This window comes from Nothobranchius furzeri, chromosome 9, assembly GCF_043380555.1.
Source record: "Nothobranchius furzeri strain GRZ-AD chromosome 9, NfurGRZ-RIMD1, whole genome shotgun sequence".
Taxonomy (NCBI): domain Eukaryota; kingdom Metazoa; phylum Chordata; class Actinopteri; order Cyprinodontiformes; family Nothobranchiidae; genus Nothobranchius; species Nothobranchius furzeri.
In genome coordinates, this window is record NC_091749.1 from 56,052,122 (window position 1) to 56,080,103 (window position 27,982).

General features: G+C 40.8%; 1 protein-coding gene across 2 annotated transcripts in view; it reads left to right on the forward strand.

Moving 5' to 3' along the window:
- The window catches only part of spon1a (spondin 1a), a 116,682-nt gene that overhangs the window by 11,018 nt on the left and 77,682 nt on the right, over window positions 1-27,982 (forward strand). For both annotated transcript variants that reach the window (XM_015952892.3, XM_015952891.3), the window contains exons 4-6: window positions 15,324-15,397; window positions 15,740-15,862; window positions 21,921-22,069. In XM_015952892.3, coding sequence (XP_015808378.1) covers window positions 15,324-15,397; window positions 15,740-15,862; window positions 21,921-22,069 — 346 coding nt within the window. The remainder of the gene's footprint in view (window positions 1-15,323; window positions 15,398-15,739; window positions 15,863-21,920; window positions 22,070-27,982) is intronic.

The following is a 27,982-nucleotide window of genomic DNA, read 5'->3' on the forward strand; positions in this document are numbered from 1 at the left end:
AGGAACAAATGCAAAACATTTGTGCAGAGATTAGCTTATGAAAGACAAATTCATTACTACGACAGGCAGCCGGGCAAATGTTTGTTTTTAATTCCAGCTCACATCCCTAAAGTGCCTCGTCACCGCCGCTCTGGTTGCATTCCTGTAAAATATTGGGGGGGGCATAAAAAAAAATGGTTTGGTGAAGAAATTGCGAGAGCGGGCTTGTGCAATTCTGAATTCTCCTGTGACTGATGGAGCCTGAGTTTTGCTTTTTCAAAGTGGTGTGCAGCCATATAATTGATGGACAACTGCTGTCTTTTAGATGGAGAGACGGAGCTTGGTGGTATGGTTTTTGTGTGCGGTCCATGATGATAGGGTCAGGCGAGGGTACTCGTTCAACCTCTTAAACTCAGAGTACTGACTTTAAAAGGCTCACAATCTATTTTAGAGTTTCTTATACGATTCAGTGAAATGACACAGGGCTTTCTTCACCCTTTCTGACTTTCTGGTGGAAAATCTATAATTAATGTCTATATCTAGAGCAGATTTACAGACTGACTTTTTGCTGCACAAACACATAGTTGAGCCATATTTCTACACCAGTGTTTTACAGTCACTGTTTTTTTTAGATCTAATAACTTTGGTCAGTGCACTAGAAACACCATCTGGAAGAGGGCCTTTACAAATTGTTTGGATGAAATATAATTAATTGCTGCTAGCAACAGTGACCAAAAAAGATGCTAACACTAAAAATAAAGAATCAGTTTGGCTATTTGTAATTTAAAGAAAAATTTCCTTTTGCCTCCCATTCATCAGAAAACAAAAACTTAAAAAAACAACAACAATGAAGTGATTCTTTTACAGATGACAATAACATTTTGCAGTTTGGTGAAACTATTAATTAATTTAATTTACAAAATGTTAAACAGAAACTGCCCAAATAAAAGTGGCATTTCTAATATTTTGCCATCTTTTCACACTTTAGCACAGACTGATGTTTGGTCAACTAAATAGCTTTTTCTTATAAATCAGCACATAATTTTCTTAATGTATTGGAAAAGCATTAGGTGAAGGCACTTGAAGAGGGACTTTTACTTTTCTATTTGACTGACAGTAATAGCTTTAGGCTGAAATATGTCATTGGTCTGAAAGAAGCCACACACAGTAAATCTATTTGTAGTATACAACGTCAGTGTTCCAGTCAGCCAAACAGTCTGCTGTGGTTTTGCAAAATACAACGTGTCTTTTTATTGTTACCATTTATCAAAGGCAAGAACATTCTTACTTTCGGATGACCAAAATCCATCGGTTTTTGAGTACAGACTGGGATATCACTTTAATCCTTCAAGAAAATATGTCAGAAGTTAAGATGCTGCAGTCAGTCATTTTCTGCAATATTTAAGATTTCAGTGAAAATAAAGAGATTCCATTTCTTTTTAAGAACCAAAAGCAAAATCTTCTTGCTGTGCGTTCGTCTTTTTAACACTTTAATCTAACAGCGGAAATGTCTCCCCAGCCTTCCTTAGTGTCTACAGGAGTGATTCATGACTAAATTAAACAAATCAGCTGTGCTCAGAATCTAAAATGTACAGGAAGTGTGCCTGAACCAGACTGCAGTGCCAAGTATGTCAGCTCAATTTTTTCCAAGTCCCAAGAGATGGGCCCATCACTCTGCAGTTGTAAGTGAAATATTCTGACCAGAAGGGGGTGATTGGGGCTGCGTGTCTTTTTGTTAACCATGTAAAGGATCATTTTAGCGCATGCTGGTTCAAGAAAATTATTTCAAAATATGAAAAAGTTGCAAAGAAAAGCTTTAACACATTTAAAGCCTGATACACCAAAAATCATCTTAGGGTTAATAGGTCAAGTTTAATGTAATGACAACCCAGAGGGATTTATTTGTTTTAAATGCAATTAAAGGTTAAAATGATGAATTATTAGGGGTGTGTTCTTTTGATTGACAGGAGCCAGATGAGCTGTCAGCATAGGGGCTTTCCTCTTGCTTGCTCCAGGGAAGGCCTCAGCCTTGGCCTCACATTAAAAGTGGTTAAAAGTGTTACAGGTAGAAGGCAGAGGGTAGCAGAGTTGCCCACCTACCTCTGTTAGCTCTCGGTTGGTTCAGTTAGCTTGTAGCTACATCGGCTCAAAGTTTGATGGGTGTCAGTCATCTTCCCCGACTCTCACAATCCCACCCTAAGCTCCAATTTTGTATTTTCCAGTAGTGACGAGATGCGTGACACGGCCAAGATCAGATCAGTTGTTCATAAATTTACGAGTGACGCACAGAGGCTCCATCCATACTAAATCTATAGTCTATGGTTGCAGCATGAACACAATTCTGCCACAAAGATGTACGTGTGTGTGTGTCAGGGGGTCCTTCAAGGAGTGTGTGAGAGCTAACAGTGCTGTCAAAGGACAGTTGTTTTCACTTTCTCACAACTGCCACGGTTCTGACTTTAAAGTTTGTCTGCCCTCAGGAGGCCCTTTGTGGACCAGGGGCCCCAAACAATTGGCACACAGCGCCAACAGGCAATCAAGAATAAAAGCAGCAGAAAAACCTTCCTCTAAAAGTTGGCTTGTATCAATAGGAACTGAGTAAAATGTTTAAGGTTCCTGGGCTTAAAATGCTTCGTTGCCAGCCTGTCAGATTTATTCAGCTTTCTTTTGTTGTGAATGAATTGAAAGAAAAATCTTTGTTGGAGCTTGAAATGCTGGTCTGGTTGCTCCGTGACAAGCTCACAACCGCTGATTTAGCTCTAAAGCAACCACAGATGACATATCACAAACTTCAAGCAGTCTAAGATTTTCTAGGACAATTATGCTGTTTGACAGCTGCTGTGACCGAGATCTTTTTTCCCTATCATGAGTGCATCTGCACCTGTCTCTTTTGCTCTCACCTTCCTTTTACAGCTGGAGCACTTAGTTTTCATCTATTACTGGATGGATGTTTTGGTCGAATGTTTGTGACCCGATTCTGCACCAAATTAAAGTTGCACAGTGTAGCATTTATGAAACACCAAATTGCACAGTGTGACAACCCTGCTGAAAAAACAGCATAGCTGGTGATTGGCAGATGTTGTGTTTTGGTGCTGGTGGTCCAGCATGGGATGCTGGTGATAGGATGCTGGACCAACATGCTAGACCAGCATCCCAGTTTTAACCAGCATACTGGACCAGCTAAACCAGCACCAACACATATGCTAGTAACACCTGTGCTGGTCTATGCTGGGTTTTTTCAGCAGGTAAGAGTCCAGCTGATAAATGACACAGAGGCAGAAAGTCAGATGACGCTCTGATGAAGACTGAAGTCTTCAGCCGAAACTGTCAGCAGGTATGAAAAACATCTTTAAAACGTTTGTCTGCTATAAGAAAATAAGCAATATTAGGAAAGGGTCCTCCCAGTTCTTGTTTTCCCCAGAAGAGGGTTGTCACACACACACACACACACACACACACACACACACACACACACACACAATACTCTGATTTTAAACACATGTGAACCTGTGTAAAAAAATGAACTATAAGTAAGTAGTTTCAATTTAAACTACAATGGCAAATCTACAAAACAAGCTAGCTTAAATAAGTTTTCTCATGCCTTGTAGCAATATTCTAACATAGTATAATTATAATTAATTTAAGATTAAAAAGACAAAGAAAAAAAGAAATGGTTCTCTTGCATTTGTCTAAAAACCTCAAGTCAAAACAAGTCTCATTCTGAAACCAACAATTAGAACATCTGGTTGTCTGTCTCTCAGACTTTGGACATCCGTACTTCCTTGGGACCTCCACTAATCAAGTGTGTTTTGCAACAGAAGACCACTGGTATGGTTCTCTGCGCAATCATGTCAGAGAAGGAGAAACAGTCTGCTGCTACCACTTCCACTTTAGGACAAACTACCAAAGTCCCAAAAAAAAAAAAAACACCATTTGAAATCACAAAAAATGTGGAGGTAGAAAATGTTGACTGTTGGTATTTGCACTCTTGTTTACTTAGGCAGTGTGCGTGCCCATGTCAGGGGGAGGTGGCCTAGGGATGACAGCTGATTGGAGGGGTGAGAGTTCCGTGACTGTGTTTGTGTTTAAAAGCTAGCTTGTTTTCTAGATTTACTATTGCAGCTTTAACTTGATTTATATAGCGAAGGGAGGGAAATGCCACAGGAAAAAAAACACAAACAGGCCTGGACTCTTTGAATAGCTTTCAAAAAGTGATGTGACTATCTTTGACATTATCACAAAGACCCTATCCAACAACCAGCCCACGTAGTAATTCAGCTCTTTCCTATTGGATCAGAACAAGGTGTGGCTGGGTGCCAGTCTTATTCTTAATGACATTCTTTTGAAAAAGATGTGAATATCATTGGGTGTTAGTGCCTATATGACTATCTGAATAAACAAAACAGTCTTTCCTCATGATCAGGGCCGGTGCTAGCTATTTGGGGGCCCTAAGCACAAATGCTCTGTGGTTCTGTCTATCCATCCATCCATCCATCTATCTATCTATCTATCTATCTATCTATCTATCTATCTATCTATCTATCTATCTATCTATCTATCTATCTATCTATCTATCTATCTATCTATCTATCTATCTATCTATCTATCTATCTATCTATCTATCTATCTATCTCTATCTATCTCTATCTATCTATCTATCTATCTATCTATCTATCTATACCAGTAAATAATAATTACAGCTACACAGCACAAATGTCATACAGGAACTTTAATTTATACTTCATGTAAAATAATTTCATTTACATTGCTACCAATAATTGTTTAAAATCTAAAAATAAAATCTAGGAGAGAGGACGTGTGAGTGAGTCATCACGACAGAAAGCCCATTCAGACTGAAGCTCTGTTAAAATTGGCTGCATTTCTAAATAAAAGCATGTCATTTTGGCGGCATTGGCAGGTCACATTTCTGGGAGAGAGAACCAGGCCCGCTCGTCCCATCAGCATCAAGTGAAGCTCACCGCTCCGCCCACCTCACAGCCAGAACAGAGAGAAGCACATCAGTTTGAATTATACAGATGGGATTCGGTGTGTCAAATAACGCCAGTTAATTGATTTCCTCAGTGTTGTTTGTGTGCATGTTGTCTTGTAGCTAATAGTATAATTAATATAATCAGTTTTTTTTACAGCAGCCTGATTGCTTGGTGCCCCCTCTGGCCATTTGGTGCCCTCCGCACTGTGAGTGGCGCACGTTTAGGAGCGCCAGCACTGTTCGTGATCTGATTGACCCAAATAAGCATTTTGAGATTACACTAATTATCTAACATCACTTTCTGGAAGTGATAACTTGCAGAATGTGACATGTATCAGTTCTTTATGATTACTGAAAATCACACAATGTGAGCCACACTTAAACACATTTGGTGAATCAAATCAAATCAAACTTTATTTATATAGCACACATTCATACAATAAATACAACTCAAAGTGCTTTACAAATGAGCCCTTTAGGCGCCATAGTTTTTTCAGTAAAATATGAATTTTTTACATCACTATTTAAAGAGCTTGTAGCTTAAATCTGGTTAGAGATAGAGGAATATTGTAAATTACAAAAATCTTCAGTATGAGACAAATTTTGTGATAGGAACAAATCCACTCACATTATTTGCATATTGTGACATCATCAGGTGGCAGCCATATTGGATAGCATCACATTTGCAGATTGTTTTTATTTTTTTTATGTTTTTGTCTTATTTTCTTAGTTTTGTTATTGCTAATGATACATATACACATATTCCTATGTAGACATAAATAACTATGTATGTATATATATATATATATATATATATATATATATATATATATATACATATAATATTTATGATTTTACCGGTATTTGGTTATGTTTACTGCGTATCAATCAAGAACACTGTTTTTGGTGCTTCAGTGTCATGAACACATGTCACTCATCCCTTCTTTGGTTTATTTTGTTTATAATTGTTAAATATATATATATATATATATATATATATATATACATATATATATATATATATATATATATATATATATATATATATATATAAATACATACATATATATATAATCCTCTATCTCAGGCTTTTCCACAAGCCCCATGCAGAACTGAATGGCAATGAACGCTTTCATTTCTGGGACAGTTACATCGTACCAGTCATTATATCTGGAGCTTGATTTCAGTTCCTCTCTCTCTAAATACTGGTGAGCATATCGGTTAGTTTCAGTTGTGATGAGGGTCCAGAATTCCTCATCCAAAAAAACTGACAGAAAATCAATGTGTTCTGAAATTGACAGATCTCTGTCTCCACAGTATCCAGCTGGCTCATCAAAATGCCTGATCCACTTGGAATACTGTTCCTCTTCTCCCAAACTAACCCAGCCATCATCATTATTATTGTCACTGAGGCTGTGTTGGGCCACCCCCCTGCTAGCAGTGATTTTTTTCCCGCGGTTCCTCCCCCTCCTGCTGCAATTCCCGCGGTTTACACCCCCGGGTCTGAATCAGTCACAAGTAGAGTTTTCACCGACCCATCATCGCCACCACATCCCCCCCGGCACGGACCCGGTACGAGCTGCTCGAGCCCCCCCCCCCCCCCCCCCCCCCCCCCCGCCACCTGTCTTTCCCTGACCACGGACACGGTGACGCGAAACATTGGACAAGGTAAGGACTGGATGGGCAGCTTGTGTAACCGCGTCGTCAGATTCCCTGTTGCTGCGCGCTGAAGCCACGCTTTCCGTCTCGCTAGAAGGAAAGGAAATATTCTTCCTCTGAATCCGAATCTGCCAGTACTACACGAAGAGCTTCGTCAGCACTGAACAGTCCTCTCGGCATTGTTTTTTCCCTCTTCCACTCGCTCTGACAACCCCCGCGGCTCTGCGACTGGTGGGCGGGGTTCAAGCTCTAAATACTCCATAAATTTGAATAGTAACACACCCACTAATGCTGCTTGGATTTAAGTTACAGGTGTCTGCCACCCCGCAGTGTAACGCATTAACTGCATGAGGGCTCATTTCTGCTGCTGTGGCTTATTAAATCCAACATTGCTGCTTGTCGCAATTCTGCGACTTTGGCGCTTAAAGGGTTAAAATGCCCCCACATACCCACATTCCCTCCCTCCCCATAAATATAAATGCAATATGACAATAATACCCCCCCATTACACTCATCGTCTGCCACATACACACATGCACACACACAAACACACACTTAAGGACATAAGATAAAAAAATTAACGAGTCATTTAACAGCTGAAGCCTGTAGTGCAACATTGCTGTAGAGAGGAAACCCCTGGGATCTCTTCTGAGAGTCTTGTCACTCCATGATCTCATTCCCATTAGGTCACATGTATTTACATTTGAAGCTTTAGTACACATATGTCAGAGTCAAGGCCCGCGGGCCATATGCGGCCCGCGGAGCATTTTTATGTGGCCCGCGAGATAAATATCAAAAAAATTTTAAAACTGGCCCGCTGGCCGATTTTACCGCAAAGACTACAACTCCCATGATGCTTTGCGGCACCAGCGCGGAGCAGACGCACCCCCTCCTTTGTGTTTTTTCCAGCCTGAGGCAGTCAGAGGTAGTTGGGTGTCTGCAGCTCCGCTGTCTCGGACAAACTACACTCCTCTCACTCAGTGCCGAGTTCACTCAGCTGCTTTCTGATGTTGAAGCCCAGAAACGGAGATTCTAGCCGCTCAGTAATGTGTTCACGACTGAAAGAGAAAGTTTTCAAACTAACTTCCAGACAGAGCTGATATAACTCCAGCGAGCAGCGACACACTCAAACCAGCAGGGCTCTGTGGCTGCTGTCGTGTTTCCTCCCCGACACACAACAACGTGGTCAAGCTGCTCAGACATGTTCATCAGCACAAACCTATGTGAGCACCTGTTGTCATCTAATGTTGTCGTTATTATGATGAAGATGAACAAAACAACAGGAATCTCCTCCTCAGCTCAGATCAACCCCATGATGCAGGTATCTGGCTGGAACAGGTGAGCATCACAGTAAACCAGTGGAGCAAACTGAGCTTTAAATATTTTGGTTTTATGCTCTTTTTCTGCTCCAAAACATGAAAGTTAACAGGTCAGATGTTGCATTTTCATTTAAGATAAAATGATTTTTTTATTTTGTTGTTGGCCCGTGAGAAAAGATTTAACCTACAGTAAACAGGAAGTGGAAAGGCTGCAGATAGATGAATAGAATAGAAAATCCCTTTATTGTTCCTCAGTGGGGAAAGCTAGACGTCACCGCAGCGATGACACGTATTACAGGAGAAAAAAAGGAGAAGAAACAATAAGAAAAATGAATAAACAAGAAAACATAAATCCTGAATAGATTTTAAAAATGCTGAATATACCACAAGTAATGAATACCACTGATGTGTTTTATTTGTAACTGACTTGCTCGTGTGTAATTTGGTTATTCCACATTCAGTGTTAATGCAGAAATAAGTTTGTTTCCAAATTTAAAGGTTCAAAATTGCATGAATGTTGATAAAGAAAATATGCAAATTTGCCGTCACTTTTTCAAAAAATATTAAGTTTGGCCCTCTACTCCGTCCCAGAGTTTCATTTCGGCCCCTTGTGAGTTTGAGTTTGACACCCCTGCTTTAGTAACTACCTGTCCATTGAAAATGTCAAGGGAGATGTTTGTCTTTTAATCATGTAAATCAAAATCTTTAGACCAAATTAATGGCATTGCAGCTTTTATGTTTTAAGTATAGTGTTCTCTACTATAACGAAACCAGCATTCATTTAAACAAGTACACCCAACTAAAATCAAGAGCTATTGTCAGGGCCAAAGGTGGGCCTGATCACATCCTTGGTGTTTAGAACCAGAATGAGACACTTTGAACATTGCAGTCACCATTAAAGTTTTCACGGTCTTGTATCTTTTTATTTGTGGGTGAGAAGTCATTTATTTGTATTTCCCCTTTGTGGTGTTGTGGTGCTTTATTAGGATGTTTGAGTTTATCTGTGTTCAGGTGAAATTCATGAAGCTGTCAGAACTTGTTCATCTCCATTACAACAGTGCTGATAAAGGCTGTTGAAGGGATTATGGAATAAATGTCAATTAGATGTTTTGTGCTGTAGGTGTGTGATGTTGTGCAATCTTTTTTATTTTATGCAACTGATCAAAAAGAGCATAGTAAATTAATTATATTAGGATTTCTAATAGATGAAGGTGACAATAAATTGACAATCTGTAGTTTTTAACTTTAATCTCTGGAAATATCCATCAAAATGTTGCTGAACATGAATAAAAGATGTCCAGTCATTGAAAAATATGGGCGGCTTTGTAAAATTGGGTCTAAAGTACATAGAGCGCAGGTCTAGAATCTTTGGGGGATGCCATGTTTCCTTCTGGCGGGCACTAGATGATTAGCTGGATGTGAGTAAGTAAGTAAGTAAGTAAGTAAGTAATTAAGTAAGTAAGTAAAAGTTTATTTATATAGCGCCTTTCACAGATATAAATCACAAAGTGCTGTACAACATGATAAAGATCAGGGCAAATACCTCTAACCAATAAAAACATCAGAAAAACAATAGCAGTGATAAAATAGAAAATAAAATCATGAGTATAAACAAAGTGAAGGTGTGAACCCGAACAAAGCCATCTTTTTGAACATTTAGGGAGGGAACGCCTGGATGAAAAGGTGAGTTTTTAGAGGATTTTTAAAGACCTCTACAGTGTTAGAGAGACAGATTTGAAGGCAGACTGTTCCAAAGTCTGGGTGCAATAGACTGAAAGGCCCTGTCCCCTTTGGTTTTCAGTCTGGTTCGAGGAACAGCCAGGAGGTTTTCAGATGTGGATCTAAGGTTCCGAGAGGTGGTGTGTGGACACACTGAAATCAGTGCTCCTTTGGGATGATTGGGATGGGCGGTGGTGTGGATCCAGCAAAGTGAGATAGAATTTAAATTGGATGTACGACTAGCGGGAGTTACCTCACCACATTTGAATACATTTAGGTAGTAAGAAACTTGAATTTAATAACAAAACTGCTAAACCCTTTCCAAAACCTTTGTGAAAGGACAGAATCAAATAATATATTTTGGCCGAGCGGGATATGATGACGTCATTGGCAGGTGCAGAACCCCAAGCAGGTCCGCAAACTACAGCACCAGCATTGCATTCTCTCGATGGAATTAACTGAAGGACGATCAAAGTGTGAGGATTCACGCCGAGGTCACACGCTTTCTGCTCCACAAGTAACAACATTTACAGTAATGTTTTTTAAACTGGCAACAGTTACAGTGATATGGTGTAAAACTACCTTGAAACCTATGTACTGCCCCCTAGCGGCAGGAAACTACACACTGCCACTTTAACCTATGGTGGTAGTCAGAGCCAATACATTTAAGACAGTATTTAATTATTCACAGATAAAATCTTGTTTAGCCAGTTTCCTGTTTGTTTTTATTTATGTTTTTGGCCGCCTTTGTCATTTCATTTCGTTACATTAACCCCATCATCATCAAAACACACACTCTCACACACGCACACACACACACACACACACACACACACACACACACGTGCGCACACACACGCGCACACGCTGAAATCAGTGCTCCTTTGGGATGATTGGGATGGGCGGTGGTATGGATCCAGCAAAGTGAGATAGAATTTAAATTGGATGTTTAATAAGCATTACTCTGCCTGATTGTCTGGCCAGCGCAGGAAAGTGGGCAAGCATTGAGGCAGAATGTGCTCCTCCCTCTCACAGATATCTGTGAAATTGGGGTGAGATTGAATTAAAGCGTGAACAATTAGAGATGTGCTGGTGGTGGCGCTTACCTTGAAGAATTTCATCCACTGTATGAGAGGCTATCCTGGTCATAAATCATAATATTAAATACACAGCAATCATGCATTCCTTAGTTGGGAATGTGAGAGAGACGTAAAGTAATTCATATAATAAACAAAAGACATAAAATGCTTCATATAATGCAGAAAGTAAAGATCTTAGTTCCTGTCTATGCTAACTACATAAAAAATGCCCCCCCCCCCCCCCCCCCCCCCCCCACACACACACACACACACACACAGACAAAATGTACCATTGTATGCTCACAGACACTAAATAAATTTATGGGACAGTACCATACCAGTACGTTTTTGCAATCATGAGCTCATTGGCTTGATCACATTCACTGTTCACCATGAAATTCAACCTAATACTTCAGGGGTCACCAGTGTCGTACTTGAGGGCTACAATCCCCCACGCTTTATACATTTGCTGCTTCAACACACCTGAATCAAATGATTTAGTCAGTTTTGTTCAGCAGAAGCATTTTCATTTTAATTACCCTCCTGTTTCTGTGCAGGGTTGCGGGGAGCCGGTGCTTATCTGCCTTGGTATTTAAGTAAGAGACAGTTCACATAGAAATGAATGAGACGAACAACCATTTGCACACACACAACCCTCATGACAATTTAGAGATGCCAATGAACCCACGTTACATCTCCTTTGTTCTCCATTCTGAGGCTTGGTTTGAAATTCAGTTGTTTTATCACCTCCTGATTCCTTAATTGAGCTGCAGTCACGTGATTGTAAATGAGAATGAGTTCTCAACCGACTCATCTGGTTAACCCCGTACATTTCCAGGTTTAATGAATGCAATGGGGTTTTGTCCCATGGGCAAGATGCTATTAAATAAAGGCTAAATAAAAATAATAATACATAAATTGGCTGATTGTGTCAACAAGCAACAATTATACCTAATAAACTGGTCACTGAGTGGGTGCACTAGTGTACATCAAATGTATGAAGCCTTAAAAAGCTGCTGTTCAAATCAATTTACTTAAAGAAGTGGTTGACATTTGCAGTGGCCTCTACGAGTAATGAATGCCTTGTAAGTCGATCTTGCCCACATCATAGCTGAGCTTTAGACGACAGATTTTGGAGTCTTATTTCCTGATGTTTGAACTTCTCGCCCCGGTTTGGATAACAGCAATGTGACTCTACCACTGACTTTCAACATTGATGTTTTATCTCCACAAAAACAATCCTAGAGGAGCTTATGCCATGTGGTGATGTTGCTAATGCTTACGGTTAGCTTAAACTAGTCACAACATCAGCTACTGATACCTGGACGTTAATGGGCTCGACACACGGGAGGCGAAAAACGACTGTGATCAGCGAAATTCATCGCTGACGCTTTTATTACCTGACACATGGGAGGCGACCCGCGGCAGCGGCCAGAGGCAAAGCCGTCGACGCATTCTGTTCCATGGCGAAATCGAATCTTCCGTTGTTTTGATTGGCTGTGTCAGGTTCAGAGTCAAAAATGCGGTAGATATGATGTTTCACAAGGTGCTGCTAGAGTTATGCGGCTTTGGCGCAGAAGGCGCAGGGCAAAGAGGTGCTGGCTGCGGCGGTGAAGGTGAACGGGACCAGCCTGGCAGCAGGCCTGTGCAAGCAAGGCGCTGGCATATACTAATAAAAATCACCAACAATTTCCCATGCCGCAGCCTTTTTGTGAATATCTCTATATTCTTTGGTAGAAATATTGTACAGTTCTGGGAATTCCATCACAGCAAGTATCAACTTCTCCTCCATGTTTACTCGGAGATGTACGGAGCATCCTGTCCACTCCTGTCCGCTCATTGGTCAGTGAATGAAACCTCCGTTTATTGGTCCTTGTCCCAGCGACAGCGATGAAAAGTTGAAAATATTTGAACTTTCTGGGATCGCGTCACTGTGCACGACACTTGCACGAGTGCAACATTTCACACACACGTTTTTCGCATTTTGTTTAGTAGGAGGGAGACCTGCCATTATCGCTTTGTCGCGCATGTCTCATTGAAAATGAATGGCGGAGAGGCGACGTCGCCTCCCGTGTGTCGAGCTAATTAAACAACAACAGCTTTCGCTGTCATGAGTCAAGATGGGTGAGGCCATGAATGCTAATTCATAGTGTGATGTAGATTTTCAAATACTAGATTTTCACCGTCTATAATCTATCAGAAGGTAATTCAGGAGATAGGTGTAGGAGACTCTATTTTCATGTTCAGCCTGCATGAAAATCTCAGAGTGACTGATTATAATCAGATAAATCATTTAAAACATGCTTTTTCTGTCAACCATACCTTTAAGGTCCAGTTAATTACTACTAATTTTAAACCATTTAAAAGCCAATTATTTCTAATTCAGTCTGATAAATTTACAATTGTTGTAAGTACAGTCAGATTAAATACAATGGCTAAACCTAATTCAAACACATTTAATCCAATCACGTTTTATGCAATAATGTCAGGTCAGTAATAATGAAATTCCTCTTATTTATTTTTTATTTTTCCTGTGTCCTGTCTGGCTATGAAGCGAACAGAAATGATGTCTGAATGCTGGTGACAAGCCTTACAGATTTACTCTCAGGTGGAGCATAAAAGCTTCTGATACTTAAAACTTCATTGTTGTTGTTTTTTGAATGCTTTATAATTCCGATCAGACACGGAGACAGAGGTGAAAGAGAAAGAAAGAGGGGGGGGGGGGGGGGTCCACAAAAATAAACAATAATGAACAACTATCACTGCATCAGCCTGATGAGGAAAGTGAGCAAGCTATCACTGCGCCAACTTGATGAAGAAATATAAAGTCAACATTGTTTTACTGAACAATCACACGATAATAAATCATAGTGCATTTAGTGCCAACCATAGCCTTAAGACACATGTTGAAAATGCCCAAGTCCATACTTATGAGAGCACCATGTGAGCACCTGTGTGCGTAACCGCGCTTGCATATGTAAGGCTTCTCTATAGAAGCGTCCAATAATGAGTGTGAGGAGCCACACGCAATGAAATGCCTTTTTACAAGGAAGGTGTGCAGTAAAAATTTACAGTTGGAGATAAAATCGTTTCATAATCAAAATTATATTCTACATTTATTGTGCATTTTTTATTTGATGCATCTGTATGTCTGCCACCGTTCAACCGAAGCAAATTCCTGGTAATGTGAGTCCCACTTGCGTACTTGGCAATAAAGCTGATTCGTCTCGTCTCGTCTCGTCTCGTCTCATCTTGTTCTGCCTATCCAGGTCGTGGGGGCAGCATCCCAACTATGGAGTTCCAGACCGCCCCCTTCCCAGCCACCTCCACCAGCTCCTCCGGTAGGACCCCAAGGTGTTCCTGGGCCAGTTCGGAGATGTTCTTTCTCCAATGTGTCATGGGTCGACCTAGGGGCCTCCTGCCGGCAGGACATGCCTGAAACACCTCCCTGGGGAGGAGTCCAGGAGGCATCCTAACAAGATGCCCAAACCACCTCAACTGACTCCTCTCGATATTGAGGAGCTGTACTCCGAGTCTGTCCCGAAGGTTCAAGCTCCTCACCCTATCCCTGAGGCTAAGCCCAGCCACCCGGCGGAGAAAACTCATTTCGGCTGCGTGTATCCGCAATCTTGTTCTTTCGGTCGTTATCAAAAGCTCGTGACCATAGGTGAGGACCTGGCGGTAGATTGACTGGTAAATCGAGAGCCTTGCTTTCTGGCTCAGATCCTTCTTCACCACAAGAGACTGGTTCAGCACCCGCATCACTGCAGACGCTGCCCCAATCCGCTGATTCTGATTTCATTTAACTCAGTCACTCACAACCTTTACCTTTAAAGGGTTTTCTCCCCTGTAATTTTAGCAGTGCATTGACCTCAACATGGCACAAAACAGTTTAGATTACAAAAATAAACACAACCAGTCCAGCTGGGCACCGTCCACTTGGCTAGACGTTACCCTGTGCTTCAGTCCAGGTCCTCCTCGTTAGGATTTTATCCCTATGGAAACCTTCCTGAAGCCAAGGCTGCAGTTGTGTGTGTAAATTGTGTCCAACGATGCTAGTATTTTTTCTGTTTTTCTACATCTCTTTTTTGTGATCACTATACATGTGAAGAACTGCCGGTCTGTTGTTTTGGACCTACCGGATAATCCACAACACTGTATAATTCAACCCCCCCGGCATGGGCTTCAATTTTAGAATACTTTGTAATATTAGATATTTTCTTTGCTACTTCAAAAAAATGTCATCTTCCAATGCTGTAATGTTTTTTCCATCCAAGTGTAAGACACTGAGGGCTTCAGTTGTAACAACTTGTAAAATTCCCTGTAGTCTTTCATAGTATGTGTACAGCTGTATTGATTTAACAGATGGATACTTATTCACTGGACAACTCTGTCAGTTCACATTAAAGACTAACTTTTTGTATCACGCTGATTAAAGCAGCAATGTTTCTTATCATTTGAAGCTTGTTTTGCATTATTCATTCTCACTTTTGGCCTTCTTGTGTTAATTTGCTCTTGATGCTGCCCAAACAGAATAGATTCTAACTTATTCCTTTTGGTTTCTATCTCTCTGTGCAGGGCAAGCATCGTACAGAAGAGAATAATCTATTTCCAGGATGAAGGCGCACTCACCAAGCGAATGTGCGAGAAAGGTAGGCTTTGCCAATTGACATGGGCTCAGTGATTTATCATAAATTTCCATTTCCTTCATTCTTGCTATTGGTAGTCTATTGCACTCCCCACCTTTATTTCTCTCGTCTTCCTTTTGAATTACAAAGCTTTCCTTAATTTTACATTTCTTGAGTTATTGTGGGAGAGTTTGACCCCCTCCCGGCTAAGCATGTCATTGAAACTGCAACGCACCTCCCTCCTTTTTCTTAATCTCTAGTTTGATAAGCATCCTTCACATCTTTCTTTTTGGACAATCTGTCATTGGTCATCTCATAGTTCTCTGTATCTCTCTCTCTCTCCCCACCCTGCTCATATCTGTGCAGAATCCCTGTATGGAGATTCAACAGATAGACCGCTGCTTGATTGTTGCGCCTGTGGGACAGCTAAGTATAGAGTCACCTTCTACGGAAATTGGTCGGAGAAGATTCATCCGAAAGACTATCCCCGTAAGCGCAGCTGTTTTCATATTTGTAGTGCACAGATTTATCGGATGTAACAAAAACAAGAAAATATTTTCTACTGAAGCAGTGTTTGGAAAGCAGTATCTAGACTTGGTTTAAATACTGATGTTGGTCCTCCCTACAATAAAAAGTTACCCCAAATAGTTTACATATGACTCTTAGCAGTGATGTGTGTAGTGTGCTATTGTAGTATTGTTGGGTGTGATGTGTATATAACCTTGAGACACACTACCTGGCTGTGAAAAGACCTACGGATTACGCTGCCTCTCTTGTTTAAATCAGCCCCTTGCCAGACGGATCAATAAACTGATTAGAATGTAATAAGATAAACCCTTAAAACAAAAGGAGCCCCGATTCACCGACTTAAGTAGGCAGTGAACGGTAGGTGACTCACTCAAGCAAATATGCAAAGACACACACTTCACAGATGCACACACCCAGATGAGGAGAGGGTGAGTGAGCTATGTGGTTTCTGTTTCATCGTGACTCTCGGGGTGCTGCAGATCGATTTCTCCTTGCACAAAGTCATTTCCTGGTTAACTAGTTATTATAACGTGGCACAAATTGCACTGGACAGTGTTGTTCACTGACTCAGACCTGTGGTAGTTCTGTCCTTTTTCCTCCTTTTGCTCTCTTGACCTGAATTAGCATTTTTGTTACAAGCTGTACTAAGACACTTTTGCTCGATGAAATAGGCAATTTTATCATTTTTTTCTATTTTTAACATGTGTCCTTCAGTTGCAAGAGAACCACTTTGGCGACACTTAAACAGGGACTGATTTTCCCCGTTCAGCTGCTCTTTTTTTTTGACATGATAACCTTGATGGCTCTATTTTTTTCCTCTCTATTGTCCCATTTTAATTCATGCAGCAGAACATTACTGTTCAGCCCAGGTAGTTGCTGTGTGCTTGGACAGTGGAAGGATATTGAGACGGAGAATGTCCCCACAGCAATGTTAGATGGATTAACAAAAGGCAGATCCGACTGGAATTACCCTCTTAAAGGCAACAAAATCATTTACCTTAAGAGCAACAAAGACATGTTAATAACCAGTTTATACTTATTTCACCAAAAGCTTTGTTTTAATGCCATGAATGCTGTTTTGAAAACTAGCTAACTCTCACAAATAGAAAAGTACCTGGAAGTTATTTTTTATATTTTGACCTAAAAGAGAAAACCCTAGACAGGAAAAATCAGTTATTCCTTTTAACATGGCACAAGCCTTGTATACACCGAGAGCAGAACGGGATGCAGATGGGAATTTGCACAGCTTTTCCAAAGACAGAAATTCACTGAGCCCAGTCAGAGCATAAAAGCTGCAATGGCAATTTTGGAAAACCAATTAGCTTCAAATATTTATTTTCATGCCTCTTGCCAATGTTCTGACATAGATTATATATGAATATTCTGTGGAGATAAAAAAAATGTGAATAAGGGATTTGTCAAAAAAACCTTTGCTGATAACATGTTTTGGACTGAAAGAAACTATTGGACCGTTCAGTTTGAGCCTTGACAAACCACTGTGCTTCTGCATTTCCTCCATTCATTACACACTTGAGCCTGTGTGAGAGGTTCTCTGCTCAATAATATCAGAGAAGGAGAAACAGCCGGCTGCTACCACTTCAACTTTAGGACAAACTACCAGAGTCCCAAGAAGAAAAACACCATTTGAAGTCACAGGCAGCAAAAGAAGTTTGGGCCTACAACGACTGGTGTTTAGCAATATCTGGTTTCCTCCAGCATAGTGGACTACTGACTATGGCAAAAGCACTTCTGGGAAGATACCTGAGGGGAGGGGTAATTGTACCATGACCATGTTTGCATTCAAAACCTAGCTTGTTTTTCAGATTCCCTGAACCAACATCAGATGTGGTGCGAACAGATCTTGATGCAGGTGGTTTCTTTTTTTTCTGGATGCCACATGTGAAATTGTCATGAAGTCGAAGAAATTACATGAGCCGGACAGGAAGTGAATTGTGTGGCACTGAGGCAACTTTCTAAATAATGTCTGTGTTCAATCATTCTTTGAAGTCTCTCTTGTTGTTATTAATGTCAGTTCATCATAGTTCGAGAAGACAACCCGCACTTGTAAAGCGCCTTTAAGAGTCAGAGGACTCCAAAGTGCTTTACACTACAGTGTATCATTTACTCATTCACACACAGTGATTGTGATGAGCTACAATGTTGCCACAGACAGAGGTGAGTCTGCCGAGCACACGCACCACCGCCAGCAGGCAATGTGGGTCAAGTGTCTTGCTCAAGGACAAAACAGCAGAATTCTCCGGGATCTAACCTGCAGGATTTGCGATTACTGGACAACCCGCTCAACCTCCTGAGCTACTGCTGCCCCTAGTATGTGTTACTATGAGTTAACGTCATTATGGAGTTTAATAAGGTTAAAATTCATAATGAAGATTTCCATGTCAGAATCCAATATGTGATTCATTGGTCATTAATCGGGTTAGAGGTAGCTCTTGGAAGCACAACCATGTAAAATAATTGGAAGGGGTTTAAACTGAGAGCAGAGATCAAGATGAAATAATGTAGAGCCATCAGGCACCAAGGACATCCTGCTGTAGCAATTCCGGAGATAGATTTAGAGTGGATATGTAAACATTAAATTCCCACATGAAGAGCTATACTTTCTGTCCCCAGAGAAAATTATGCATCAGTTTTGTCACAGTTGCTCATTATATGCTGATGCACTTGTTCAATTTGTATGCATGTAGGCATAAAACAGGCATTGATATCTACAATTTTGTGTCTCCGGGGCACTTGCATTTTTGTCATTAGCAAGATAAATTGTTAACATATGAGAGAGCATGACACAGATGCAACACACCGCAGGGAAAATTCATTATTTTAATTGGAAACAAATGACTGTTTCATTATAAACATTTTATGTTAAAGACCAAGTGGTCTCTAATATAAATGAATGTCTTATGAGCCAATTTCTGTGGCGAGATAAGTTCTGGTGTTCCTGTTTCAGGAATCAGAAGTGAGCCAGAAAAAAAGGTTAGCATGAGACCGCAGAGTCTAATTTCCTGATATTCAGACATCTGGCTTCTGATTGGCTAACAGAAATATGACTCTATCATTGACTCCATTTGCCGTGCATTGTTGATTTTATCTCCATGCATAACAAAAGCCTGAAGGAGTTCTGCAATGTTGTGGAGTTGCTAATGCTAATGGTTAGCTTCTACTAGAGAGGAAGTTCTCTGCTCTCTCCTGCACTCCAAAACAATACCAGGCTTACCCGTCACGAGCCAAGATGGGTGAGTCCTTGAATACGTCTCTGACTTTGTGACATGCTATGGTCAGGCTTTTCTACTCCGAGCATTTACCCAAATATTTTCTATCTGTGGCTAATGCAGGAAATAGAGAAGACTTTTCACGTTCAGCTTGAATGTGAAACTCAGAGTGACGATCACACTTAAAAAAGAAGTGAAACACGTATTTTCAGTTAACTTGGAATTCAAAAGGTTATAAAAAAACAAATCAAAAGCATTACAATCAGCATTTTTGCAGCTGTTCAATTGGATCAGAGGTGTCAAAATCCTGGTCCTCGAGCACCATTGCCGTGCATATCTCTGCTCAAACACGCCAGATTTGAACCAACTTGTGTTAAATAACAATTTTCTATAGAACCTAAATAACTAAACAAATATTATTTAAAACAACCAAAAACATGCAGGATGGCTATCGAGACCACGAGTCACTGCTCTAAAGGTTCGGAAACGGTGTTGGGAGTAAAGGAGTTTAAGCGTAACGGCATCACTAATGGTGTTATTTTTTAGGTAACGGAGTATCCTAATTAATTACTTTTCCCATCGTTACAACGCCGTTACCATTACTGGGAATGTAAAGTGGCACGCTACTCCAAGCACAGCACTGTTAAGCTTTCTGTCAGCCACACCAGTGATGTGTCGGTCCCTCACAAAATGGCCCTCGAGCCGACACAGCGCCGAACACATCAGAGTGTTTGGTTACAGATTGGACATGAGTGCGTGCAGCACTGTGCACATAAAAGCAGGGAGGGGGTGTCATGAACCTGCCATGCCTTGACCTCCATGTACCATCATTCACCAAATCAGCCTTCATGCTTCACACCTGGTCCCCTTATCTAGCCCCAGCCAAACCCTGGGTGTTTCTCAATGTCAAGGCGCCTGGCCTTGTGAGGTGATGTCTTGCGAGGCCAGGCACCTTGCTTACAAGGACACTGTCCTTCCTTGGTCAAAGAAAACGGTTAAATGGAACAGACTTGCATCACGTGACCGCGGCTTCCACGGCGGTCACGTAACGTCACGTGACAAGGGAAATAACGTTATATTTTGTATGTATTAGTTTCAATATAACTATATAATGAGCCTTTTACTTTTCAAATTGTGTATGTTTATTAAATAAAAAATATAAGCGAGTTACTACCTGCTAGACACTGAAGCTGCAACTACTAAGCAACTAACCAACAATAGATAACTTCTTTGGATCTAAAAAACATTTTTAATTAGTTGACTTACTTTTAAACTTGAAAATTGTCCCGAAGTATCTGCCGGCTTCTGATCCGCTGTCCTTTTGAAAGTACCGCGGTTTATTGTGGGTAATTTTTGGCTAAGGCAAGGCTACAAGACACCTCCCGTGCATCCTTGCACAACTAGCTAAACAGCTAACAAACAGAGAACACATGCCTCTGTAGAACATGAACAATGGAACCGATTGGAACACGTCTTGGCGGCTCCTGATGACGTATCTCCTAGGCAACCGGGGCATGGCCAAGACATCAAGACAAGGTTCCTTGACATTGAGAAACATCCCCTGTTTCCACAGCAATCCCAGCCTGCATCTCATCAGCTTCATCCACTTCACCTGCTCCTGACTGCTCAGCTCAGCTCATCACACACACACACCTGCTTCCCCTGCTACTTAAGAACCAGCCATCAAACAATTCAGGGCCAGATATTGAACACTTTCGCCAGTAAATCTTCCAGCCTTCCTTCCTGCTTGATCACATTCCCTTGACCTTGTTTCCACACCTGACCATCACCAAGAACTCTGCCTGCCACCACGACTCTAGCCTGTCTACGACGACATCTCCAGTCTGCTCCCTATACCTGCTTAGTTCTGATTTGGCTTCGACCCATGCCTGCCTTCGACTCTGCCCTTACCTGAGTATTCCTCAGGTAAACACCTCCTCATAGCTCTGGCTAATAAAGACTGTTTAAAACGTCTTACTGTGTTTGGCGTCATCACAGGTCCTCTAGTTCAGTTCATGACAGGGGGTGGCAGGTGCAAAATGCCTGGGACAATTATTACATTAACATGATGGGACCTGTACATATTGGTGGAGACAATTTTGTAAACGATGAGGAAAGAAAAATAAATATCACTTCAGAAAAGTAAGGAGATGAGTGGAAGCAGAACAGGCAAGAGGATACCAATATTTTAGCAGTCTGTTTTAACATTTAATCAACAATCAGACCTCTTTGTATCTTCCTAATTTATATAACAATAACTTAATTTATTCTAGTACTAATTGTAATTTTATTAGTCAAAACTGCAAACAGCTATGCTACTATATAAATTATAATTATGGATATCTATAGTAACAACTGCACTAGGAATTAGGTTTGAGATATCTCAGAATCCCTAAAAACCTAACATTGCCTTTTTAACATTTATTAGGCAGAATGGATATGTATTCCAGATAATTTTATTATTTCATGTAGAAATTATCATTCCATATATCTATAAGAAAATTCTTACTGAATGAACATCTCAGATATCTGAAAAAGACCCTTAAAGACAAGGCAGTCTGCCATACATGCTGCCACTTAACGTCCAGGTAATGTTACTTATACAATGTGATAACTGAGTTACTAACTCAATTACTTTTTGTAAAAAAGTCATTTGGAACTACAACAAATTACTTTAACGTGAGATGCGCAACACTGGTTGGAAATGAGATCTGTAATAAAAAGCACACATTCTGTTCATAAAAAGATGTAGATGGACAAATAATGAGGTGTTTTACTGTCTGACTTTTCAGGTCGGGCCAATCACTGGTCAGCTCTCATTGGAGCCTCCCATTCAAAAAATTACGTGCTATGGGAATACGGTGGCACTGCCAGTGAAGGAGTTAAACAGGTAGCTGAGCTGGGCTCCCCGGTCAAAATGGAGGAGGAGATCAGGCAGAAGGTAAGATGTTCCAGTGCAAGAAATAGGAGATGGATGGCATATTTATGTGGTTAACCATAGAATTATTAACAAACCAAAAAATTAAAGAATCTTTCAAAGGTGTGGCGGAGGACATTTCTGAATTTCAGAAAATAACCGCCCACTCCACGTTTTGAAAAGATGCGCATGAGAGAGAACGCCAAGTTATCCTCTCGCACACTTTATTTACAAGTAGCTGCCGGTTGTGCAGCACTTCTAACAGAAATCTGAAATGAATTAGTCCAAATAGCATGCCAAACTTTAGCTGACCTGTCGAGCAGAAAACCGGAAGTCACCAGAATGATTGACAGTTATGCAGACCAATGGTTCACAAGATCCTCCGCTATACCTTTAAGCACCAAGAAATAAGGATTTTTCTGTTCATAGTTTTTTTTCCCCAATTGTGGCATTTGGTGGCAACCTTTCAGAGATTAGTCAGTCTGGATGAGAATGTAAAATTACAAGGACTGCAGAGGACATCCCTGTATCCAGTTGACATGTTGGAACGCATTTTCATTTTAGAATTTAAATATCCGTATTTAATTGGTTTAGACTGTTTACGAAAGGTTCAAATGTTATTTCAATTTGAATCTAAACATTGAGATACATCTTTAAATTAGGGTTGATTAACTTATGAAGACCAAATTTGCTTCTTCTAGTTGGACTAAAGTCGTTAAGGGCTTTGGATACAGAAACGTAGTCATCAGCTTTCGTTTTAAGCTGTCTTGTATCGCTTTCTCCTACGTTTACATTCTGTATATTACATTTCTTATTCAGCTCTAGTGCTCCAACTATCTTATTATTCCTTCTTGGCCTCTGGTTTCTTTTTAAATGTAGCTTGGCACATCTTCTCTTCCTTCCTTCTTGTTTTTGGTTTTCTCACTCAGTCATAAAATAACTCAGGCTGGCAGAGCAGATGGTCCTGTGGAGTTCTTATTGTTTGCTAATATCGAGGACCTGGAGTCACAGCAGATAATAAGGGCATGGTGTGAGCAATGGGTTCTTTGGTTTATTCCTATGCTCTCGCTGCCTTAACATCACACTTCTTGGGGCTTAATTTCTCCATGGATTGATAAATAAAGAGGCTATGTCTAAGATAAGAGATGAGAGTAAAGTTCTAGATTTAATCAAGAATTTTTTTCAAAAACAAAAAAATAGGAGTAAATTACTTTGTGTTTGCTGATTAGTTTCAAATTTCCAGTTTCTTCTGAAGTAGTTTCAGAGGTGTGAATATGAAACAAAGCTATCTACATTTTAATGGCAGCAGAAATTAATAGACAGGAAAAAAACAAGATAATTTCCCATCTGACTGTAATCACACTGTCGTGTGTGTGTGTGTGTGTGTGTGTGTGTGTGTGTGTGTGTGTGTGTGTGTGTGTGCGTGCATGCGTGTGTGTGTGTGTGTGTGTAAACTCAAGCTGTGATTGTCAACAGTAATTGCTCAGTAGTGAAATGGAAATGGCTGACATGCGAATACTAAGGTGTCTGTTTGGCTAGATGGCTGTGAGGGCTGCACAGTGATGAAGTGGTTAATACTGTTACTTTACAGGCTAAAGAGTTTGTCTTTTCTCCTTATGCGTGTGTGGGTTTTCTCTGGAATTTCCTAGAGCACTCTGTCCGAAGGCATGCATGTTAATGTGTGATTCTAAATTGACTGTGGAAGTGTGTTAGTGTGCATGGTTGTGTGTCTTAGTGTTGTCTCTGCATTTGACCCGTTTACAGCTGTGATCCTCTGTAATCCCAAAAAGACAAGGAAATACTATTTGAAGTAATGACACTTTTATCATTGACTAAAGAAAAATATAGAATATTGAATACTCCAAATTTTTCAAAAACTCCATACTTAGTTTTCACATTTTTTCTGGTTTTCAACCCGGTTACAACCGTGGGCAAATGTTCATTTAAAGGTACTTTGAATAGGAATCTAACAGTCAAATAATCACAAAACAGTCTAATAACTAATGTCTCAACCCAGCTCCATCATCAGCAGGGAAGTTCAGAAACAAGCCTCTGCACCTTCCTGAAAGACGCTAATGAGATGATTTAGGGATCTGCCTCTTGTTTGGCTTCACTTAGACGTTTTCTGAGAGCAGAACCATTGCTTATTGGAAAGTTTTTATATATTTTTTGGGCTTGGGAAAATGTTGGGATCCATCTGTAGGTGCTGTATATATTGATGAGAGAGATATCTAGGCTTCCCTCATTGACCTGTTGTCTCCATTACCCAGACTTGGATAAGTGGTGGAAAAGATATTAATTGGTTTCCATTCCAAAAAAATACAGTGATACCATTTCTCATGTCATTGCTCAAAGAAAAGCCGATATTTCCCACCATAACATAGTCATTTTTGATAATTTCTCCTCTTCAAAGTTGTTTTAGGTGCTTATTGGACTGGGCAGTTCCAAAATGTTAGCATTCTTGATGTATAGATCAGTTTTTTTGTTCCTACTTTGCGTAAGAACCATGTCTAACACTGGTATACTAGCTTCTCTTAACACACAAAAACCTAGTTTTGATTAATTATGTTGTCATAAGAGACAATGTTGCTTTAACAAAGCTGTCGCAGTATATCAAAGAGCAAATAGCAGGTTAATTGTTTTTTCTAATTCATATAAAATGCTGTCCAAAAAATGCTATTTGAAATGCTTATACAATGCTTAAACAGTGAAATTAGAAAAGCCCAGAGCAGGTAACATACTCTGTTCCCTGTTCTCTGTTCTGGCCTGTTCCTAGCCTCCGCTAGAAAGGAAACAGATTGTGCTTCTTAAAGGCATATTGACAATACAAAATGTAAAAAAGATCACTACTGGTTTAATGTAAATGGAGTACTGACAGCAAAATCCGATGGATTCCTCTTCTGGCACTTGGAGAGTACAGACACTTTTTTCCTCCTCTCCTCCCTATCTTTCCCAAGGCTCTTTGTCTGTCTTTGGGTGTACGGAGCTTCTACATTTTTTTCTGGAAACTGGAAATTATTAAAAATGGACTTGGTCAGCTGCTCACTCAACGCGATTGACAAAATTTTCTCAACGATGAGAACAGGAGAAGGGGCTCCCGGGTGCCCTTCTGGGACAGATCCAGTTGGGCACATTATGGACTCCTGGAAACAGTGGAACCTGATTTGCCTATCTCAGCTGTCTGTAGAGGATTCTGAAGACGTCTGGATATTCGTGGTGCTGGTGTCAGGTTTCCTGCTCTTTGGCCTTGGAGGTTACCTGACTTACTGGAAAATTAATGAGCTGTCGAGGAATATTGGCTCACTCCCAGAGCTCAGAGATGGATTGCACCGTGCTGTGAATTCACAGACTCATATTATTGTCGAGATGAGTCATAAGCTTGGAACTTTGGCTGGGATTCATGCGTTGGCACAAAAGATGGATGCGATCAAGGAGCGAGTGGACGAATCAGCAAGGATTGGGATAGATTAATCAATGCCATTACTGGATTTTGAGAGGTTGAGGATGAACTTTAAGACAGAGAAGAAATTATCTCTGTCTGGCCCCAAAACAATTTTCTATCTGAATCTGGTGCCCTTGAGCCTGTGAGGCTGAAATGGATACCCACCCTCAGAAGAAATGTGGAATGCTGCCGTCGCCATGGCAACTCTGTTTCCCTATCCCGGCCTGGGCGGGACTGCGAGCTGTGAAGGTCGCTGAATCGTTCCAGGAGTCACTGTGCTCTGTAAACCCAACGACCTCCCACCCCTTTCCAAACTGAGGTGAAGAGCGCTGCTTATTGCGGCTGCTGCTGCTGACGTGTGGAGAGTCCCGAACCCACCACCCCACCTAGTGGACACTTATGCTGTGTAATGTCTGAAGTCTGTTGCATTTCTGTCTGAGGTGTTTTTTTTTTGCATAGCAAAGCTGCCCTCCATGTGGAGGGTAACTCTGAAGTGCATTTTTTTCCTCCACCTGGTCCAATCCTCATGCAACGCCTCTGATCTCTATTAAGGTAACGCTACTCGGGTTGCGAGTGACCTCAGTCACCAATTCTTGTCATGTGTCTTTGCCTATGTATGTCTGATCTTAGAATTGTGTGTACTGAAACTCAAATTTCCCTCTGGGATTAATAAAGTATCTTTGAATTGAATTGAATTTGAGTCCCATCCCATTTCTACAACCTTGGGGGTTGTGTGTAATAATACTGGGTTGAACAATACCTGATGCTTCACAGTAGAGCCCTGCACTGAAGCCCTAGACCCTCGGGCTTCAGGCCAACGACTGTGTAATTACCTCGGACACGGGCCGGGCGCCTTTATTTTTAATTGAATTCATAAAAAAATTTGAAACACTTAAACGCAGCAGTAGAGCCCTGCGTGGGACTGTTTTCTTCATCCCGCTCCTGCCCGCTCCCACTGAATTTCTGACCTTTACCGCCCGCAACCGCAACGTGTGTGTTACACTCCCGCCCGCAACCGCAAAACTCGGAGAAATTATTACCTCACAATAAAACAGATGTATTGAGTTTGCGTCCTCAACATGTCATTTTTTAGGCTATACCAGGGGTCGGCAACCCGCGGCTCTTCCATCCATCTGATGCGGCTCTCTGTGCTTGTAAAATAATGAATGGATATTTAAATAAAATGCTTAATATTTTACTGAATTAATTTTATTTCTGTAAGTCAATTCTATGTAAAGATTGTCTATGTAAACCTGAACAGGCCCAACCCAGTCTTACTGTGAGACTGGGCTGACGGGTCACGCTTGTGCGTAATCATGTGCGCTTTCTGAGCTGAAGAGGATGTGAGATTCTGGGCTTCTCCTCAGATGGCTCCTGGATGTGTCGCCATATTGGAGACAGGAACAAGTGCTATTCAGCCAAAGTTTCATAATCAGGGAACATTTCTAAGTGACAAGTCTCTCTGAGAGACATGGTTTGGATAACACTCGCTTCAGTAGGAGGAACCTTCCCGCATGCGCTCTGGTTCTGAGACGCGCTCCAAGCCAATCTCCACAACTTCAGCTCGCTGTGCACATATGCGCTGACAGCGAGCTGCGCTGAGCAATGTCCAGCTCAGATGTTCAGATGGGAATCTTTTATTGGGTGATTTAGTTACATCTGCAATGTGTGTAACGAATAAAATGTCAGTTCGTCTGCATGCGTCGGGGTAATTCTTTCTATTCTTTCTCCGTCAAAAAAACGGTCAAATACGGGAACTATCCGTTCAACACAAGCCCTGCTTTTGACTGTTTTGTTTTCTTGTGAAAATTGTTGGAAAGAGATAAAATTTAACTTGATTACCACCAAAGCCTGTGCCATTATGTCCGTGACGGTAAATGAGGGAAAAACAAATTGATCGGATCCTGCACGTCTTTTAACACAATGGTCAGGATCGATGGACTTTGTTTTCATTTAGTTGGTAAAAAAAAAAGGTCGGGCTCGGGTCGGGCCGGTTTTCGGACCGGTTCGGGCTGGGGCTCCACCCCCTCGGGCCGGGCCGGACACGGGCTCAGATTTTTGGCCCGTGCAGGGCTCTACTTCACAGACAGATTTTGAATGCCTAACCCATTTCCCCCCAAAAGTGAGCACACAACATTTTTCCCCAAAGCTATATTTCTTATCAACAGTATGTCGTGCCAGATATTATATTAATCTAGGACTCAGAATAAGAGTTTTAACGTCTATCTTAATAATGTACAACTGAGAAAAATACTTTTTAAGTCAAGTTAATACCATTACATTAATCTAAAACTCAAAAAAAGACTTTAAAATTCCAGGTAATAACATTTTCGCCACAACAGTACGTTGTATGCCACATATTATTTTTATCTACAATTCAGAAAAAGACTTTTTAAGTCCAGGTTAATAACATTTTTACCACAACATTTATGCTTAGTATCATTAAAACTGAATGAAAATCCATGCCTACCTCCATTCCATGTGCTCTACGTGGG